Raw genomic sequence first — 19,520 nt, forward strand, 5'->3', positions numbered from 1 at the left:
GGCAACCACGTGTTTCAACAATTTTACAGGTTCGAGTCTCTATACAGGGTCTAATCTGAATTCAAAACCATATTATAATGAGTCTGGATTTGCCCATCTAATGGGTTCTAAAGAGGGTACATTTTTGAGTCGTGCAAGAAGTCACTGATTTTTCTGGTCTTTTACGGGCAGTAGTCAATGGGTTCTCGTCTTATGATAACACGTTGATGAAGATGAGTCATGAGATCAAGCTTTATTGTTCCAACCTTGAAGATAAGGTTGTTCTGCAACGGTATATAATGATAGGATATAATGTGTATGATGAGAGGAAATAGATTAAAATATTAGTTGTTAGTTGGGTTGTTAGGTTGAGTGAGTTTTTTTTATATAGTGGGGGTCTTTGTAGGCAAGGGGATGTTTTTGGATGTTTAGAGAATTGTTCACATAATCATTACCAACCCTGTGAAGGGAACTTTGTCCCTTGGAGGCATTTTCCTATTCTGGATGCCTAGAATCAATAATACCATATCTTTTCAGTGAGTTTGAGTGTTTTACAGTAGTTTTCTTGGGTTCCTCTACCTAGGAACCTAACACCATCCCTCTTCAGCACTTCAATTCCTATACTCCTCTCGTTACTTCTTTGAATATCAACCTCCGCATAATATTAGATGAATGTGATCCGGCTTTAACAAGCTTATGGATAATAGACAAATATGAAAAAAATTACAAATGAGGTAATGAAGGTTCAACTTTTTATTTTTGAATTTCTAATTACACATTTCTGGATCACTCTTTCCATTTTCATACTTGACTGTCATCAAATATAATAAATGCATATCAATCCATCATTGTCATTGTCCTCTAACTTTATACTCGTGGAAGAATGCCTATGTGTATCGTAATGGTATCATATTACACATGGTTCTCTCAGATGGGATATTACACTATAATCATTGAAATATTTGCTTTAAATGCTATATCCTACCTTGTCATTGTAAAGGACTGTACTAAGCCAGATGTACTTCATTTTCGTGGCAGTAAAGACTTAGTGATAACCAATAGGAGCAGGTGCTTCCCGCAGTTCTTTACCTTGAAAGTGGATGTCCTGCATGAAAAACATTATATTAAATAAAAATCAACCTGGAACAGCAATGCTTAAGCAATGTCCACATGAGACACATATAATATGATAAATAAATATGGTAAATTTAATCAACCTTTGTTTCAAACAAACTATGTACCATCTCACTACCTCCTAAGTCCGGAACCCAAAACATAAGTAGATCGACAAAGGAAGACATATCAGAACTACTCATAATAAGCTGTCTTACTAGCTCGGTGGTTACAATTTGTATGTCTCTCTCAGTTCTCTCGAAGGAAATCTTTTCAATGTGGATGAAGTGGAAAAATGAAACTTATACCTTTTGTTTGTTAAACCTATTCAACTAGGTATGACAATAATAATGTACGCATATTTTCCTCCGCAGCAAAAAGCTGCTTACACACTCGTCGGTTCCATAACTTTAGTATTGAAATTCTAGGCATGGACTGTGAGAAAATTGGGGGAAGAATGTCCATCTAGTTGTCTGCCAGATTAATATTCTTAGTGGATTTTATATTATAGCATTCTCATGTTTTCCATAATGTAGATTTTTCATGATTTTTGTTCCATGAAAAAAAATCATTATAAGTCAAAAGGGAATTTGGAAATGAAATAAGTATAAAACAAATATATCATTAAAACAGTTTTAGCGGTTAAGTTCGTGAAGTCGAGAAAGCATCCTTGTTTTAAGCTATGCAAGTTATAAAGAACACTCACAGAAGCAAAATGATTCACATCTCGATGATGAGCCTCGTCAGCACGAATGACTGTTATAACATCTTTCAGTTTGGCATCCTTGGGAAGCCTCCAATAGTCTATTGCAATGGCAGGAGCAGGAACATTTTCGATTGCACCACTTTCAAGATCCTTCAAATACTCCGTGTAAGAATGTATAGCCTCCTCCTCAAGGTACCCAACTATTCTATGAGCCACCTTGGGAGAGATTATGTAAAGTACGAAAAACGCATTGAAGAAAACTCCCTGTACAGCAAGAACCAGCAGTCTTTCGTACCATTTAGGCTTCACAAGTTCCGCCAGTCATTAGGTGCATTCTCTCATTCTCTGCTTCCTCCATCAATGCTTTGATCCAACCACCACTTTGTTGAAACTTACGGAGTGATCTAAGGTGCAACAACATCCCTCCTACCATGCCAGGGACAGCTGCAACCGTTTCTAGCATCATTGCACGGCAACCATACCGCCTCTGAAATATATTATGGAAAATGATAAACGACATATTACCTTGAAGAATAAGCATATTTTGTAAAAAGATATTATGAAACTGCATCAGGGAGTCCTTATAAAAATATATATTAAGAAATATACATAACATAAAACATCATGGTTCACACTTCCATGAATAAATAAAAAATGAAGTTATCAATAAACATGTAATTCACAACCAAAATATAAAAACAAAAGTAACACTAAACACCTTTCTCATGTACAAATAATGCAATTTTTATTAATCAAGTTTGAGCCAACCAGTTCTAAATAAACTTAACAGAACCACATGAGTTACGAACTTATAGTTTTAGCAACCCATAAATACTTCTTTTTCCTTTTGTTTTGGATGAAACTATAGGAAATTTCAAAATTGAGTGAAACATTGCAATTCACACACCTGAAAAAATAAATCTGTAGGAATTCTGAGGAGTTTCACGGTCCTGTAAGCAACTTTGTCCAGAAAATTCTTTGGCACGTGATGTTTAGTAAGATCTATCGACAGGTTTGAATGATAAGTCTCCCAAGGCTACATAGGCAAATGAAATCAGAAGCCAGTAAGCATTCAAAGAAAATCATAGCCACATTTAATAATAAGTAGATTACGTAAATCTCTCAATCTTAAAATTTAAAAAAGTCTATGAAAATGTAAATTCTCTGACACATTAATTAAGTTAACAGATTAAATATGATTATTTGTGAGACGAAACTATAATAAATAGTAAGTTAGAGGGACATTTTTTAATTTTAATTCATGACAATGAAGTCTCTTTAAAGGAACTGTTTACCTATGAGTTTAATAAAATATTCCAACAATGAATATATAAACATAAAACAACAATCAACGAAAATCTACGTTCCGGAAGTCAGAAATCAACAACAAAATCCGCAGAAAGAACTCCTCAATCTTTGATAAACTAATCAATCTTTGATAAACTAATCAACTCAAAGATATTCAGTTAAACCTTCGTTGGTGATCAGAAACAGAATCCTCACCATAAAGCAGTTCCAAGGCCACTCCGTTCCGTCCTCTCTCATAATCTTCGGCCTCGAAATCCCCCAATAACTGCACTCTACCACACTCTTCTCGGCCTCGGCCTTCTCCTTGTCCTTCTCCCGCAACTTCGCCTCCGCCGGCGAAGCCATCGACCTCCTCCAGTAGAAGAGCCCTCCGTTGGCTGCGCCGGCACAGAGAAGCCTCGTTTCCGGCGCCGCATACGCTATCACCGCCGTCGAACCGAGGCCGTTGCAGCTGCGGCCATTGAGCAGAGCTCGCCGAACCGTACAACTCAATGCAATGAACTTCATCTCTCGAGAGAAGAATCGCGTTTTCCAGATACTTCGTTTATGAGAGACATTCCATGAAGTGTGTAATTGCGGTTAGTGAAGAAGAAACGAAGTTCGCATGTGCAGGGAAAAGAATCACCAAGGGAAGTTAGTTAAGGTCCCACGCGTGTCTCGTGAGGTAGGTTAGGAACGCCCTTGACCGTTGATTAAAGACGGTGACGTAATCAGCGGCTGTGATGATGATGGGAAAGGAATGGAGGGTGTTTAACGAGCATTAACTGTCACTAAAATGAACATCTACTTGGAGTGAGTAAGGCGGTAAGAGTTGGGCTACATTCAAGTCTAACGCAGAACACGTAGTGCTCCGACTCGACCAATAATAGCTCGAGTAATGTCTGACTTTGACTATTCACTATAGATGGTTAAACAATAATTATAAAATGCGTAAATATGTTTACATTATTAAATTCATTTTCATGATTTTATGGATATGCTTTATGTAATGAACAATATTTACGTTAATGTTGTTTATCTTAAAATAAAAATTTAATTTTATATTTTTAATTCATGAGTTTTTGTAAATAATATTAAAATTTATATATTATATCATTAAATTATCTAACTTAATATTATTTTATATGTGCTTTTGAAGGATAATTAAGTGAATTGATGTAAAAGTCAAGTATATTTTAATTTTATTTAAGTTATTAGAAAAAATTTGTTATTTTTAATGAATTTTTGTTAAATATTTTTTGAACACGTAAATGATCCTGTAGATTGTACATTCGATAACATCAAGCAAAAAAATTCTAAACTTTCTAAAATTTTATTCAACACAATTTAGAGTTAATATGTTATTTTTCATTTGCTTCACTGCTTTTTACCCTTTGCGATGTACACTGGATACTTAACAAAATTTCTATCAAGATCATGAAGTAATTTTATCAACTTTTCTTGAATCTTTTTCAATAATCTACTAATATAAGTTGACATTTTATCGTCTTTTGTACACACATTGATATATTTCGAAGTATTATGGCGTTAAATCTCTGTAAAGGCAAATATGAGAGTTTTTTCGATATATAGAATAAATCCTGTACTCCTTTTCTTCTTTGTTTTTTTTTGGTGAATTACATGTTTAGAAATTTCAATTACAAAAGTTTTTAGTTGATTTTATAATAGCTTGTAATTTTTTTGTTATCTTCTAAGATAAAGAACGCAAAAGTAATTTTCTACCAAATTAAAAATGTAATTATACATAGTAATAGTGAATTATTATTTGATTTGAATATTTTGATTATATATATATATATATATATATATATATATATATATATATACTAGACTAAAATAAAAGTTGATAGTCTCACAAATTATATGATAATAGTCTTGTTCTAGGTCATATTTAGGCAAGAAATTACAAAACAAAAACATAACTAAAGTTTTATGCCAAACAGTATTGTACAATAATTAGTAGAAGTAAAGAGATGGTCAAACTTAATTTTATTTTCATTTTTTAATACAAGAAGGGAGAAGATTTTTTCACCCCTTTTACATTTTTTTCCCAGTGCTAAGAAGCTGGTCTTCGAAGCCAAGCTACATACAAAAACAAACAACTCTACCTTTCATTCTCTCATTTTCTTCGGTATGACTCTAATATTCATTTTGAAGAACTTTATTTTGTAATTTCATTTGTTCTATTTATGTGTGAATGTTATTTAACAATTCTAGGTTCAAAATTGGATTCATTGAATAAAAATATTGAGAAAATCGTCTCAATTGATGTTTTGTGGACATAATTATAAATAAAACAATTTTTAAATTTAGGTATAAAAATATTATGCAATTTTATTATGTAAAATTTCTTTCTCCTTTTAATATAACGAATAAAATTTTGTTTGTCCTTAATTATGAATTTTATGAATGATAAATGTGTGTGTTTGAATAATTATAGGTTAGATGACTTAAATTTTAGATATTTGTCTCGATCCAGATGGAAATATAGTGATTTAGACTAAGTTTAGAATATATGATTAGTTACAATAATGCTTTCTATGATTGTTCCATTGTTTACAAATTTGGTGTTGAGATAAATAGTCTAATTTTCAATTCTTCACAATCTAATATCAATAGGTTTTCTATAACTTTTAATGATAACAAAACAATTTAGGTAATTTAGGTATCTTAAATGTTTGAATATGAGTAAATTATTTGAATATTTTGATGTGTATTTTATTGTAGTTGAAGGCTTCTTTACACCATCCAATGCTTATCGCAAGTCTTGAGATAAACGATTTAATAGATCATAACAATTTTTAGCATGAATTTCACTTATAAATAAGTCGTAATGGTGGAATCTTTTCTAGATAAAATCAAATATTTGAAATATTATCATCAATGACTATATTATTTATGTTTATAAATTATTTAAAGATGAGGAAGATGAGGTTTTTTGTTGAAGATGAACAAAGATAAAGTGCTAACACAATTAAGTTGCAATGATTTTCTTCCAAGCATATTAAAAAGACCAAGTTGAAGAGGAAAAATATTGGAAATCTTATATTGACTAGACAAATTTAATACAAACTTTATCTTATAATTAATTTGTAAAGTTGAATTAAATTTAAAATTAATTTTTTAATATAATATTAGAATCATTTAAAAAAACATGTTTTAGTCAAATTTCTGGTTTGTTGAGTTTATTGTATCTTTAGTCGAAGGATTCCACTAAAGAGGCTTCGAATTAATGAACCCTAACTTAATTTTTTTTTTAAAATGAGTTTCGAATAACATTTGTTTTTAGTTACGTACGAATCTCCCAATTACATACGGATCCTTCCAAATTTTCCAGTCAAATTATATACGGATTTTACGTACAAATTTTAAGTGGTAAAAATTCTTATATAAAATCCGTATATAACTTTTTCTCCCTCAACTTCGCCTCCATTGGCTGCGCCGGCACAGAGAAGCCTCGTTTCCGGCGCTGCATACGCCATCACCGCCGTCGAACCGAGGCCATTGAGCAGAGCTCGCCGAACCGTACAACTCAGTGCAATGAACTTCATCTCTCGAGAGAAGAATCGCGTTTTCCAGATACTTCGTTTATGAGAGACATTCCATGAAGCGTGTAATTGCGGTTAGTGAAGAAGAAACGTAGTTCGCATGTACAGTGAAAGAATCACCAGGTGAAAGTTAGTTACGGTCCCATGCGTGGCTCGTGAGGCAAGTTAGGAACGCTCTTGACCGTTGATTATAGACGGTGACGTAGTCAACGGCTGTGATGATGATGGGAAAGGAGTGGAGGGTGTTTAACTAACTGTCACTAAAATGAACATCTACTTGGGCTACATTCAAGTCTAAGCCATTACACGTCGTGACTCGACCAATAATAGCTCGAGTAATGTCTGACTTTGACATTCACTAGATAGTCAAAAAATAATTATAAAATGCGGTAAATAATATTATATCATTAGTTTTTGCAAATAATATTAAAATTTATATTAATATATCATTAAATTATCTAACTTAATATTATTTTATATGTGCTTTTGAAGGATAATTAAGTGAATTGATATAAAATCAAGTATATTTTAATTTTATCTAAGTTATTACACTTGTAGAAACTTTTTTATTTTTAATGAATTTTTTGTTACATTTTTTTGAAGTTGTTCTTAAACACGTAAATGATCCTGTAGATTGTACATTCGATAACATCAAGGAAAAAAAACTCTAAACTTTCTAAAATTTTATTCAACACAATTTAGAGTTAATATGTTATTTTTCATTTGTTTCACTGGTTTTTTACTCTTTGCGATGTACACTGGATGCTTAACAAAATTTCTATCAAGATCAAACATTTTTTCATAGTCCCAGGCAAATAAGTATTTATATTCATGAAGTAATTTTATCAACTTTTCTTGAATCTTTTTCAATAATGTACTAATACAGGCTGACATTTTATCGTCTTTTGTACACAAATTGATATCTTTCGAAGTATTATGGTGTTCAATCCCTGTAAAGGCTAATATGAGAGTTTTTTAGATATATAGAATAAAAATAAAAGTTGATAGTCTCGCAAATTATATGATAATAGTCTTGTTCTAGATCATATTTAGGCAAGAAATTGCAAAACAAAAATATAACTAAAGTTTTATGCCAAACAATGTGGTACAATATATAATTAGTAGAAGTAAACAGATGGTCAAACTTAATTTTATTTTCATTTTTTAATACAAGAAGGGAGAATATTTTTTCACCCTTTTTACAATATTTTTCCCCTGAACAAGCTGGTCTTCGGAGCCAAGCTACATAAAACAAACAACTCGACCTCTCATTCTCTCATTTTCTTCTGTATGACTCTAATATTCATTTTGAAGAACTTTATTTTGTAATTTCATTTGTTCTATTTATGTGGGAATTTTATTTAACAATTTTGGGTTCAAAATTGGATTCATTGAATAAAAAAAATGAGAAAATCGTCTCAATTGATGTTTTGTGGACATAAAATAAATAAAACAAATTTTAATTTAGGTATAAAAATGCTATGCAGTTTTATTAATATTTCTTTCTCTTTTTAGTATAACAAATAATATTTTTTTTGTCCTTAATTATGAATTTTATGAATGATAAATGTGTGGAATTTTAATAATTAATTTTAGGGTAGATGACTTAAATTTTAGATACTTGTCTGTCTCAAACCAGATAGAATATAGTGATTTAAATATTTGTCTCAAATCATAGTTGTTTTATCATTAATCCCGAACAATGTTTGGTAAAATTTGTACTGACATAGGAAAACTTGGCTGTAAGATTACAGCTACAGATAGATCCTATGTCTGAAACTACACCTATTCAACCATAGAAGGCAGGTAAATTTACTCTTTTTTTCTATTCCCTTTTATGATCTTAAATTATACACATCTCCAATGTATCACATAACTAGTGATCTCCATAAAATTTCTGTTTTAGAGTGAGTGCAAACAAATGCATTTTATTGATCCTTCAGTCACTAATAGAAAGTTCTAGATGAGAAAAGCTACAAATTCTTTTTGCTAAAAATTTACAACAATGGCTCAATGATAACCAATAGGAGCTGGTGCCTCCCTTAATTCCTTTCCTTGCTGGTGAATATCCTGCAGGAAGAAGAACACAACATTCAGAAGAAGAACAAAGTGAAACAACAAAGGCAATGATCAAGAGGTGACAAAAATGGCACTCACAGAAGCAAAGTGGTTGACATCTCTGTGGTGAGCCTCATCTGCACGAATCACAGTGACAACATCTTTGAGAGTTGCATCCTTGGGGAGCCTCCAGTAGTCAATGGCAATGGCAGGAGCAGGGACGTTTTCAACTTTGCCACTCTCAATTGCTTCCAAATGCTGTGTGTATGAAATCACAGCCTCTTCCTCTAAATACCCAACAAACCTGTGTGCTGCTTTTGGTGAGAGGAGGTAAAACACGAAGAAGGCGTTGAAGAAAACGCCCTGTGCAGTGAAAATCAGAAGCCTCTCGTGCCATTTGGGCTGCACCAGCTCCACCATCGTCATCAGGTGCATCCTCTCGTTCTCTGCTTCCTCAAGCAATGCCTTGATCCATCCCCCACTGTGCTGAAACTTCCTCAGAGACTTCAGGTGCAGCAGCATCCCTCCCACCATTCCTGGAACCGCTGCAATTGTTTCCAGCATCATGGCATGGCACCCATACCGTTCCTGAAAGTGAAAAATATTCAAATTATCAACTCAATCTCTTCCTTATTTGTACCAAGTAAACTCGTCTTGAATCAAATTCTTCTACTGTTACTTTTTGTTGGAATTCAAGTGAGTTTAAATTCCACACTCAGTAGACATTAAAAGTTGAACATCTTACAAGAAAAGAATTATAAATCAATGTGTGTATCTTCTCAATAAATTCCCTCTCAAAATACTTGTTAGATATATCAGATCTTTTGAACTAGAATTGATGTTATTTGGAGTACAAAAAATTCAGTACCAACACTATTTGGAATGTTCCTTAATCAAATTGTTTGAATTCTAATGATGTTTATCTGTGCTCCTAAATCCTAATGTTTACTCTTACATATAAACCTTAATACTTAACCAGTTAGAAAATCATTTTTATATATTTATTATCGGTGTCAAATTGAAGGAAGAAATCATATTATGCATAGCAGTAGCACATACCTTGAAGTATAAATCAGAGAGAACCCTTAGAAACTTGACAGACCTAAAAGCAACCTTGTCGGTTAATGTCTTCGGTGTGTGATGCTTGGTCACGTCTATTGACACATCTGAGTGGTAAGTGTCCCATGGCTGCGAGAGACGCCATAGAAACAAAAATGCTCAGACCTCAAGACATCATAAAGAAAACATAAAAGCATGTTCATCGCGGAAATTTACAACATGGTGGTGTCAAACCAACGTAAAACAGAGGTGAAATTTTCAGTTTACAGAGAGTCAGATATTCTTACCATGAAACAGTTCCATGGCCACTCAGTTCCGTCCTCCCTGCGGACCTTGGGCCTTGAGATCCCCCAGTAACTGGAAATGACGGCGTTGGTGTCGGTGTCTTTGACCTCGTTTTTTTTCTCCTCTGAGTTGTGATCCTTGATGTCTGGAAGACTGGACATCCTCCGCAAATAGAAGCTTCCAAACGCGCCGCCGCCATGCTGGCGTGTCGGCTCCACGATCGCGGCTGTTGGGAGGTGGCGGTAGTAGCTACGGCCACCGCCAAGCAGAGCTCGTGCCGCTGACCTTACTAAAGTATGCTTCATGGTGGATCTTGACAGCATGTAATGTTTTTATTTCTTGATCTGTGAATGAAAATGGCTGAGATTTGAAGATTTATATACACGCTGAATATTAAATATTATGTTTTGGTGTTCAATTCTATGTTTGCCACCTGATGATTGAGGAGACCGGGAAAAGAAGGGGTTGGGGAAGGTCACAACCACGACAACTTAGCCATAAAGATTTGATATTTTGGTTTGCGATGGTTATGAACCGTTTGATTGAGGACTTTTTTGACAGCAACTGTTACTTGCCATTATGTTGGCTTGCCATTATGTTGGAAAGGTCTTGTTCACGAACCTGTGCTAGAACAATCAATTTTTTTAAGTAATTCTTACAACTTCAAGTTTTATGTAGTTTTGCGTTGGAAAAGTTATAAAAACGAGGAAGTTAAACAATAGAAAAATATTCTTTAACAAATATAAATTTTTTACATTTATTCACTATTTTTTTTATAATTTATATTTTTATAACCATTTTATTCTATATCAAATAAATATAAAATATCAAATCATTGTAAAAGTGTGTATATTCCATTACTTTAAACAATATTCTACCAGAAAGATTCCTACTTTCATTTACTAAAAGTTAGAGATTCAAGATAATATTATAAATTTTTCATATGAATTGTTTAAACTTATTGGTAGCAGGTTGGTAATCTTTAAACAAAAAAGAAAAACTGACAGGAAGCATATTGGACTTTTCTCCATTGTTGACTATTATTTTGTTGAAGGGTGACTTACTTTGGGACCAATTGCACCTGGTCTAATCAACATGTTCTGCTGTGAGAAGAAACCAAAGAAAGGAGAAGCCAGGTCAAACATGACCTACTTTCCAACTTCAACAAAATTGTAAATGTTATAATAGTTCATAGAACTATTTGTTTATGAGTTTAATTTATGTTTATTATCTTTGATGGTGTACATACAATATTTTTTGAAAATATCTAAAAATAGTGTATCTTGTTATCGCATTACCATAGTGTATTAATAGATAAGGTAACAAAGTGATTAAAACAAATTTGAATATAACAATTTATTCAATTTTTTACAGGATTCAATTAATTAATTCATATGAGAAAACAATATTAATTTAGTTAATATTAAATACGTCTTAAATTTAAATTTTTTTAAAATATTCTTAACACTAATAATGCATGTTTTTTCTTAACATTTTTAATTATTTTTAATTTTCAATATTGCTATGCTGTTTTTTGTTTCTGTCTAAAAAAAGTAAGAAAATTAACAATGAAAAAAGAAATAAAGTGAATATGTTTATTATTTTAATTGTCACTGCAAAGAAATAAAGTAATATATGGTCTAAATTTTTATATTACCTTTTTTAAACATTAAGTAGCTTGATTAAATCAATTAAATCTCATAATTTTTTGTTATCATCAAAATTATGGGTTATTACATACAAGATTGTATTATGGATAAAAAAATTATATTATACATTATATGTCGTATATTTATGTATTTTGTTATCCATATGTCTTATTTTATTTAAGAGATTACACCTTCAATTTATGAGACGTGAAAGGTTACTCGAATAAAATAAGATGGATAGATGATTTCACAATCAACATAGTTAGTTGAGAAGGTTACCCATGACTTATTTTCTTTCCATGGTATAATGATATTTTAATAATGACCTCAAAATCTTTTCCAGATACTGTATGACCCAGATAATCAACTTCTTGTAGGCCAAAAGCACACTTTGATAATTTTGCATATAATTGATGATGTTGTAAAATCTGTAGGACTGTCTCAAGATGTTGGAGGTACTCTTCCTAAGTGGGACTGTATACTAATATATCATCAAAGAAGACTAAGACAAATTTTCTTAGAATACCTTGAAAAATGTCATTCATGAGGGCTTGAAAGGTGGCAGGGGCATTGGTTAAACCAAATGGCATGACCAACCATTCATAATGCCCTTGATGAGTTCTAAAAGTTGTTTTGTGCCTATCCTCCTCTTTAATCAATATTTGATGATACCCAGACCTTAAATCTAGTTTAGAGAAAAATTGTGCCCCATACAACTCATCAAGTAATTCATCCACAGTGGGAATAGGGAAACTATCTTTAACTGTTATAGCATTCAAAGCTCTATAATCTGTGCAAAATCTCCAAGTATCATCCTTTTTCCTAACCAATATGATTGGTGACGAAAACGGACTGGTGGATGGAATAATAATTCCTTCCTGCAGCATCTCTGAAATCATTTTCTCAATTTGCAACTTTTGACTGTGAGGGTATCTGTATGGACGTACCTTCACAGGGTTAGCACCTTCAACTAAGGGAATAAAATTATTTTGTTGCCTATCAGGAGGTAGTCCTGTTGGAAGGTCAAAAACTGTTTTGTATTGATGGAGCAACAATACAATTTCCGGCTCCATATTCTTTGGAAGATCCAGCCATTGATCTTGTATGGTGTGAGAGGTTTGAACCTGCAAGGAGAATAACTCAGCAATTCCTTTGGTATGGCATATTCTCTTGAAGTGGTTCCAGTGTAAGACAGCAATATAACAGTAATAGAATTTGGGAAGGAGAATGAAATGAAGTTATAATGGTTTTCGTAATATCATCTGTAAAAAAAACGTCCTCCAAATATTCTGAGTATAAAAGTTCATATAACAAAAAAGGAAATGGCAGCAGTGAAGAAATGCACAGGACAAAAAGAATAAGTCAGAGAATACGTAAATGACAGCACACCCTCCCTCCTCTAACAAACTTCTATTTAATGAATCCCCGTCCAATCATAATCATTAAGTCTAATATTCTTTCTCCTCACGCGCCTGCTTCCACGTGTTTCTTCCACCCTCATGTTTTCATGGTCTTCTCTCGTTACAATTGGTTTCCAAGAAGGGTTGCTTTAACAAGTAACACAAAATTTGTAAAAAAAACATCATAAATGGACCATTAATTTTACCATGCGACCTATTATTGATGTAATCTTTCCATTGAAGTCTATTCATATCATTTAGAGAAAGTTATTTCATGTAGGTACAAAATTCTAACGAGAACAATAATACAAGTGATCAATTGAAGCATAAAGTGTAACATCCTCAAAAATAACCAAAAACTATCTTTAAGATTACTATATTTTTGACATTAAGCAAACTTATTCAATATATATATATATATATATATATATATATATATATTATTGATTTTAACTCTAAACTATTCTAAATATACAAAGAGAAATTCTATCAAAGATTAGAACATATTCTCATTAACACAAAAAAATAAAGATTTATTTTAAAATATTTTGAATCACATATAAGAACGAAGAAAATCACATGTAACTCAAAACAATATACTAATTTAAAAAGGAGAAAAAATTGAACTTACTTTGTCTTTAATTTTGATAAATTGGATGTGTAGAGCTCTCTCATAGGATTTATGATATTCAAACAGATGAAAAAAGAGGTCAAAGATCTAGAGAGAAGACAAACAAATGTTTTTATAGAAAAAACATTTAGAAAGATGGTGGATTTTATAAAATGAAATTATTTTAATAGAATTTCTATTTATGGTATAATGTTTTAAATAATAAAATAACTTTTTAAAACCATTACTATTATTTACTATATTCTTTGCTTTTACACTCTTTTTAACAAGAAAAATGTTTATCTTTGAAAATTCACTAGTGAGAAAGAAGTAAGGATACATTATCTTTACTTTCTCTTATAACTTTTGCATATATTCGATTGATCTACCATCCATATCCATTTACCAAATTGATAATATTACCTTTGAACTGGTTTATTATGGTGATCAACAATCTTGACTTATCCAACTCTACCTTCCCAAGGAAAATCCTATATATCTAACACATCATATTCTTCTACTATATTATTAAGACCAAACATGTACTTTGAGAACATTGCAGATTGAAAGAATTAAGGGTAAATGAACTCATAAGTCACTAAACCACTCTTTTAAGAGAAATTGATATAGCATAATACTCTAAGATGCTCTCATATTGTCTTATATCAACTTCACATTTTCTATAGTTGCTAACACACCTTAAACTAACACACCAATGCCTCCTCATCCCATAATCAACATAAGAGAGTTTAACATCTTCTACCACATAGAGTCTTATAAGGAGTCATCCTAATAGTAGCATTAAATTTATTATTATAGGTTAACTACACTAAAGGTAGTAATTCATCCCAACTCCCAAGGTGCTCCAAGACACAAGCCCTTACCATATCCTTTAAAGTTTGGATGATTTTCTTTAACTAACCATTAGTTTGAGAATGATGGACTAAACTCATTCTCAAACTACTTCCAATTGTCTCCATTAAGGCAACCAAAATCTTTGAAGACAACCACAAACTTATCTAAAAGGGGACACAAGATCATTTTGATATCCATTAATATGGTAAGAAATTATCATACCAAAAGATATTACCATAAACTCATAATGCTCATACTTGGATTAAAAGATTGTCTTATGAATATCCTAAACTCCTACAACTCTAGTTTTCACATGTACACAAAAAAAACTCTTATCAAAGGTCAGACTGCATCCTCGTAATTACAAACAAATATATCATTTTGAGTCACACACATGGATCAGAGAGTCATTTATATCTCAAAACAACCACTAATTAAAAAAGACGCAAAAAATAAACTTATTTTATTTTGAATTTTGATCAGTTGAGTGTGTCTCTGTAAGAATTTCTCTTGTAATATTTGATATTTAAAGAGAGGAAAGATGAGGTAAAAAAAGTCTAAAAAAAAAATAAAGAAAACATTTTAGATTTTTTTAAAAATGATTTCTATAAAAAAACTCAATTAATAAAAAGTTTTATTTATTTTAAATAATAAAATGATTGAGTATTATCTTTTAAAATCCCTATTATTCTTTACTTATTTCAATGGTATTTATGTAAAGTAAAATTATTCAATTGTTAAAAACTTAATCTAAATCTAAATTATATTTGTAAAAAGTAAACCCTTATAAAAAAAAGTCTATAAATAAATTATTTTTTAATTTTAAATTAAAATAATATCATTCTGTTCATATCATTCATCTCATAGGTCGGAGAAGAGCATGAACCATCTATTGTAAATGTCCGTGGGAACGCGGTAGAAAACTGTTTAGATCAGGGAACAGGTGCGTGAGGTATGGAGACTGGGAGGATATGATGCAAATTGTGCCCTTTTAATTTTTTTAGTATTTTTTATTTTGAAAAAAAAGAACGAAGACATGTACGTGCGTGCACTCCATCGAAGTTTTATTGAACCAGACTGTTCCGGAAATCACCTACCACCCTACGTGTCTAAGAATGAATGGCTTCAACAACATTAATATTTCAATTTTTAATGGAATAAATTAAAATCCACTTAATTCACTGCAAGAAAAAATAAATCTTGCTGCATTACATTTCTTTGATCTTCTAATATTTTTTAAATTAGTACGTCCAGAAAATATCAAATTTTTATTAAAAATTTAAAATACTTTGGAAAATGTATTATCAAATAAAATAGAGTTAAATATGCTTTTAGGCCTAAACTATCAAGTGAATTTGTTTTTAGTCCCTCTTTCAAAGTAAGGTACATTTTAATCCTCCTCCTTAAGGAAAACTTAATTTTTGGTTCTCCAAAACTAACACCATTAAAAACCAGCTGATGTGGCTAATGGTGGTGTGACACATCATTTTTTTTTGACATCAATCTTCCTCAGATTTTCTCCCGTTCCACCAACCCAACCCCATTCCCCCACCAAGGATGTTCCCACCACCTCCTCAACCACCGACGACCCTCCCCTCTCTTCCGCATCACAAATACCAACACAAGCTGAATTCATTAGCTGCAACTTAACAACAACTCATTCAACCCATTATCTGATTATCACTCCTATTTCTGAATTCATTTGAACAAAATGAAGTGATTGACATTCAAGAAGGAAACAACAAAACACCCAACCGGGAAAACCAGGTACGAACCCAAATCGCGCTCTTCGACCCGCATCTCGTACGAATTGGGATCAATGGTGACAATGTCAGCGATTTCAGGATTGGGTCTTGCACCAACAATCGCAAAACCAAGCTCTTCGAAAATGCCTCTAACGGCAGCAGACTCGGGGTCCTCGTTGGGCTTCATCCTCTCCGACAAGGGCCTACCGCGCTTCCGGATGTTGCCATCGGACAACTCCTGGTGCGACTCGACGAGGACCTTGCCGTGTTTGGCGGTGACACAGACGAGGACGACGTGGACTGTCCGAATCAGAGCTGGAATCGGCGAGGGAGGTTTCTCCCCGAGAGAGTTTGAGCCAGAGGTTGTGCACGTTTTTGGTGCCGGGCTTGACGCCCAACGAGGCAAAGGACTCGGAGGGGAGGCGAGGTTTGAGCCAATCAGAGAGGGATTGGGGAGATGCAAAGTTGTGGGGGCTCGGGGGTATGGTGTTGAGGGCAGTGGCTGTGGTGGTATTTTTGGAAGGTGTTGCGGTGAGGGACATGGCGAGGAATTTGAGGAAGCAGCGTAAGAAAGGGCAGCGGGTGGAAGCGATGTTGGGTTGATGAGGCGGTGGGTGGGTGGGGGGCGTTGCACTGATGAAGGTTTGGGTGGTTTTAGTTTTCTGATTTGGGTCTCTATGGTGGTGGGAGGAGATGAATTGATATGCGATTTGGAGGTTTTCTGGACAGTAGAGATAGAGGTTTTACGTTGGCTATGGAGGTGAGCGTGGTGGAGGGTGGTTGCACATGGGGGTTTCACGGTTGATGGTGGCGCCGGAGGTGGCTATGGCAGAGTCGGAGGGAGAGGGAGGGAGAAGAGTTGAGAAAGATTAACTGGTGTCAGAAAAAAAAAATGACGTATCACACCACCGTTAGCCACATCAGCTGGTTTTTAACGGTGTTAGTTTTTGAGGACTAAAAATTAATTTTTCTTTAAGAAGAGGACTAAAATGTACCTTACGAAAGAGAGACTAAAAATAAATTCACTTCATAGTTTAGAGTTTAAAAATATATTTAACCCAATAAAATAATCTTAAATTTTTGTATTGTTTATTAGCACAGTGTGTTCGCATCTTTTTAAATTTTAAACGTAATAAAAGTTATTATTAAATTTTGTAATTAAAAAACTACGAAAAATATGATATTTTATTATGTTTGTTCTACAAGAGATATTGAAAACTAAAACGTTAAATGAAACGGTTGGATGATTTATATACGGAAAAAAACAGTTATATTTTAAAGTTAAAAAAATTATGTATACCTAATCAAAGTCGTTATACATTATTACCCATGAATAATAATTAAAGGAGTTAATTTTAACCCTTTCTCTTCCGTGTCTCTTTTAGACCGTACTAAGTATATCAGAAACCTATATATATATATATATATATATATATATATATATATATATATATATATATATATATATATATATATATATATATATATATATATATATATTAAAACCATACTCTAAAATAATTTTCGGTAATGTTTACTTATTAATTACTTTTATAGATTATAGATTTCAGTAAGTTTTATTTCTTATTTAATAATTAAACCCGCTTTTATAACTTTTAATAAAATTTGATTATCCAAAGCACATTATTCTATACCCACATATATACAATTTATTTTGGTCATGTAAAATAGATTTAATTACGGTTAGAATTTCTACTCTTTTTAATGACATATTATTTATTAATGTTTGATATATTTTTTAATTTTTTGTTAACTTTTATGTGTTATTTTTATGTTATAATTTTCGGTTATTTGGATTTTTTCTTTATATTCAATCATATTTCATTTATGTAAATCAACTCAATTTTTTATTTTCAATAAAATATTTCCTCCCAAGTTTTTTCTTTTATGTTTTATCAAACACTCATCACTTAGAACATTGTTCATGAAGAGTTTATCATCGAGATTAGTAAAATTAAATAATATTAATTTACTTTCACAAATGGTATAAAATTAACTAATTTTGCTTAAAATTAAAAAGGAAAAGGAAATACGATATCGTAAAATTGTTTACTAATGTATTACTTCCACTCCTCTTCACAATTGTTAATAATCTTAAACCACTTATTTCATCTCTTTTGTTAATAATCTTCACAATTGTTCTTTTAATCTTTGTTATTCAATTAAGTTGATATTTTTCTTAATAAATTTTTAATAATTCAAAATTTCCTTATCATAATTTAAATTATCCAGTACGAATTATTTTGCGCAATGGATGGTTTTTGTTTTTGAAAAGGAGACATAAATACCAAAACCAAAAATATATTAAGAACTATTTCGTTATAACACATGTTCAAGATACATCACACACACAAGGGTTTAAAGAAAAAGACAAATAAACTAGACGAAATTTGACCATTGAATCTCAAACTAAGGCCGAATTTAGCCAAAATATCAGCTACCAATTGTAAAATATGACTGTCACATGTCAAATTAAGGCCAAATTTAACATATCAATTAAATAAGTATGTTAAAGATTTGATATTTATAGTTTAACTTTTATTAACAAATATTTTATTTAATGTTTGAAATATCTTTTTATCTCATTAAAATATTTTTTTTTATCAAATCTTGCATCAAATATTAAGTTAAATCACGACTAAAACTGATAACTTTGTCAACATCTTCAAAACAGCAAACACAAAATGAACTTTCTTGTTTCGTTGAAGCCAACATTAATCACAGCAAAAGTATTTTTCTCTTTCAAACGCATCCTTCTAATTATAACATATAGTTCACATAAATATTTTTAACACGTATCAAATATAAAAATCATATTACAATCAAATAAATAACTTCGTCAAAATTTCACATTAAATAAAAATACACACGTCAAGAAATTTAACTAAAATTAGTTACCTGATGTATAAAATTATTGTATTATTTTTTTTAGTGTATTAAATTTCTATGGACAAATATACATAAATAAGTGTTTGAAACATTACATAATAGAAAAAAATAATGAACAAAAAGTAACTTACTTCTATCATTGAAGTCAACGTCAGTTTCCTGATGGTAATTTGTTTTCAGACACGCCCTTCTACTGTAATTTATTATATATTATATATAATATACATATTATAAAAATATAAAAAAAAAACTGAAGAAGAGAAATATATCTTAATATAAAAAATTACAAAAATAC

General features: G+C 31.7%; 2 protein-coding genes and 1 pseudogene across 2 annotated transcripts; 1 reads left to right on the forward strand and 2 right to left on the reverse strand.

Annotated features, from left to right (window-relative positions):
- Nucleotides 1–709: 709 nt before the first annotated feature.
- Nucleotides 710–3,847, reverse strand: LOC108335802 (ubiquinol oxidase 2, mitochondrial-like). Its single transcript, XM_017571963.2, is given in 5 exon segments — nucleotides 710–1,084; nucleotides 1,799–2,117; nucleotides 2,119–2,285; nucleotides 2,706–2,834; nucleotides 3,302–3,847. Coding segments are annotated over 5 exon segments (987 nt in total). The 5' UTR covers nucleotides 3,614–3,847; the 3' UTR covers nucleotides 710–1,024.
- Nucleotides 3,848–8,554: 4,707 nt separating this feature from the next.
- On the reverse strand, nucleotides 8,555–10,555 carry LOC128195892 (alternative oxidase 3, mitochondrial). Its single transcript, XM_052874673.1, has 4 exons — nucleotides 10,059–10,555; nucleotides 9,772–9,900; nucleotides 8,812–9,300; nucleotides 8,555–8,724 (listed from the first exon to the last, which is right to left on the reverse strand). The coding sequence occupies exons 1-4, from the start codon at nucleotides 10,377–10,379 to the stop codon at nucleotides 8,665–8,667; spliced, it is 999 nt and encodes a 332-aa protein (XP_052730633.1). The 5' UTR covers nucleotides 10,380–10,555; the 3' UTR covers nucleotides 8,555–8,664.
- A 5,834-nt stretch (nucleotides 10,556–16,389) lies between these two features.
- LOC108326828 (uncharacterized) lies at nucleotides 16,390–16,918 on the forward strand (annotated as a pseudogene).
- Nucleotides 16,919–19,520: the final 2,602 nt, after the last annotated feature.

Source organism: Vigna angularis, chromosome 1, assembly GCF_016808095.1.
Source record: "Vigna angularis cultivar LongXiaoDou No.4 chromosome 1, ASM1680809v1, whole genome shotgun sequence".
NCBI lineage: Eukaryota > Viridiplantae > Streptophyta > Magnoliopsida > Fabales > Fabaceae > Vigna > Vigna angularis.